The following is a 2,311-nucleotide window of genomic DNA, read 5'->3' as shown; positions in this document are numbered from 1 at the left end:
GGTTATGTCTTCTCCTGATGATGCTGACATGGAGAAATAGATTGGGTGCTATGAGCATACTGATAACACCTTGCGCCAAATCTCCTGATGATCTCTTCCAGCAGTTTCATGAAGATGTTAAAGAGCATTGGAGGCAGTATGGAGCCCTGGGGGACACCAAGTCAAGTCAAGTTTACTTATGGTCAAAGACTAGAAATTGCCTGGAGGACACCATATAAAGTCCACATTTTGAAGAGCAACAGTCTCCAAGTGACACCATCTGGAATCTCCCTGAGAGGTAGGAGCAGAACCATCGCAAAGCAGTGCCTCCCACTCCCAAGCCTCTCAGATGGTCCAGAAGGACCCTATGGTCAACAGTATCTGTTGAGAGATCCAAAAGGACCAACAGAGTGACACTCTGTTCCCACTATTCACTCTCGAAAGATGACCAAACCCTTGCATTATGCCAAGCATTACTAGTCCTGAGATGTAAATTATTGGAATAAAGCAGACACTCTGAATCCCACCTCTTGAACTATGAAGCCAAGAGAAGTTGTTTGGGAAAGCATTTCTTCACCATTCAGATGTCTCAAGTGGCAATTCATCATCAAAAAGAGTGAGCTGGATCAAGGTGGCATGAAATAGTATTCAGAAGTTCAAGTTGGTTAATGTAGGTTTAGCAAATCATACAGTGGCATATTCCCATAGGGCTTGGAGTCCTACTTCTGCATAAAGAGGGGGATACATTCCATCCCTGGATGATCTGTAAGCCAATGGTCATGATCCTCTGGGTCCCATTGCTGCAGCTCCACACTAACTGCTTTGAGATACCACTCCCTGTGGTGATCCAGAACCCAGGCACTCCACTCTCACTAAGCACGGGGCTCACAAAGGTCCGTTTCATTTGCTTCCCCACTGAATTAAATCTCTCATTTTTATTTTTGCAGCTGACCTATACAGGGAGGCAGTTGGAGAACTGATGTGAAGGATCTACATTTTCCGCATATGACTAATATTGAAGTCACCAGTGTCTGGAGTAGGAAACTCTGATTTACCTTCTGCTTTGTCATGTATTCCTAATTGAAGGAATCCCTTCCTTTATTACATGTAAATGAAAAGCAGTAAGGAGATGCAGAATACTGCAGACACTTATAAATGAAAAATAGAAAAATTCTTCTTATGAGAGTACCACAAAAATAATAGTTTTGAGAGAGCAGTCTTTATATCCTTGTTTCTCATGCTGTAGACTACTGGATTCAAAATGGGTGGAACAAAGGAATATATCACAGTTAATACCAAGTCCAGATATGAAACAGCATTAGAGGGAGGACACAGGTAGGCCATGAATCCACTGATCATGAAGACAGAGACTACAATAAGGTGGGGAAGGCAAGTGGAAAATGCCTTTTTTCTTCCTTCCAGAGAGGGAATTCTCAGCACTGCAGTAAAGATCTGCACATAAGTGACAATGATGAAGATAAAACAACCTATAAAAAGACCAGCGCTGAACCCAAGAATCCCAATTTCAATTAAATATGAATCAGAGCATGCAAGCCTAAGTAGTTTGGGGATTTCACAGAAAAACTGATTGATAACATTAGAGCAGAAGTGAGTTTGAAAAGTGCCAACAGTGTGTAACAGTGCATAGAGAAAGCCAATGATCCACACACTAACTATCATTTGGATGCACGCATGCCTGTTCATCACCATTTCATATTGCAAGGGATTGCAAATGGCAACATACCGATCATACGCCATAACTGTAAGAAGGTAGAAGTCAGATCCAGCAAAGAAGAAATACAAAAGGACTTGAGCCACACATCCAGAATAAGAGATGTGTCTGGTATTCATGAGGGAATTGGCCATGGACTTGGGCATAATGACCGAGACTGAACACAGGTCCAGCATTGCCAAGTTCATCAGAAAGAAGTACATGGGTGTGTGCAGGTGGTGATCAAAGGCTACTGCAGAGATGATGACAAAGTTCCCTATTAGAGTTGCCAGGTATAATAACATGAACCCAAAGACATGTAGAAGTTGCAGTTCTCGGATCTGTGAGAATTCCAAAAGCAGAAAGTCGGACACGGAGGACTGATTATCCATGTTTCACATGTTTTTAAGATGCATGATGTCTCTGAAAGGAAGTAGAGGAAGAACTGTTAAAAGTGTATCATGTCCTAGGTACAGTTCATGGATTCATTCATGAAGAATGAACATGTGGCATGAAGAGGGAGTGGGAACTTCCCCACTGTGAGATGTTTTGTGGGTTTGGCCAGCTTTTGCTTCCTTTGACCTGAATTGAAGCTCCATCAGAGGATGCTGAAGTGTTGTC

General features: G+C 42.4%; 1 protein-coding gene across 1 annotated transcript; it reads right to left on the bottom strand.

Annotated features, from left to right (window-relative positions):
• Positions 1 to 1,128: 1,128 nt before the first annotated feature.
• Positions 1,129 to 2,106, bottom strand: LOC128331087 (olfactory receptor 14I1-like). The gene is given in 1 exon segment (XM_053264447.1): positions 1,129 to 2,106. A coding segment is annotated over 1 exon segment (978 nt).
• Between the last annotated feature and the right edge of the window lie 205 nt (positions 2,107 to 2,311).

Source organism: Hemicordylus capensis, chromosome 6 (assembly GCF_027244095.1).
Source record: "Hemicordylus capensis ecotype Gifberg chromosome 6, rHemCap1.1.pri, whole genome shotgun sequence".
Classification (NCBI taxonomy): domain Eukaryota; kingdom Metazoa; phylum Chordata; class Lepidosauria; order Squamata; family Cordylidae; genus Hemicordylus; species Hemicordylus capensis.
Note: the sequence above shows the minus strand (reverse complement) of the source record. Positions and strands in the feature narration are given on the sequence as shown.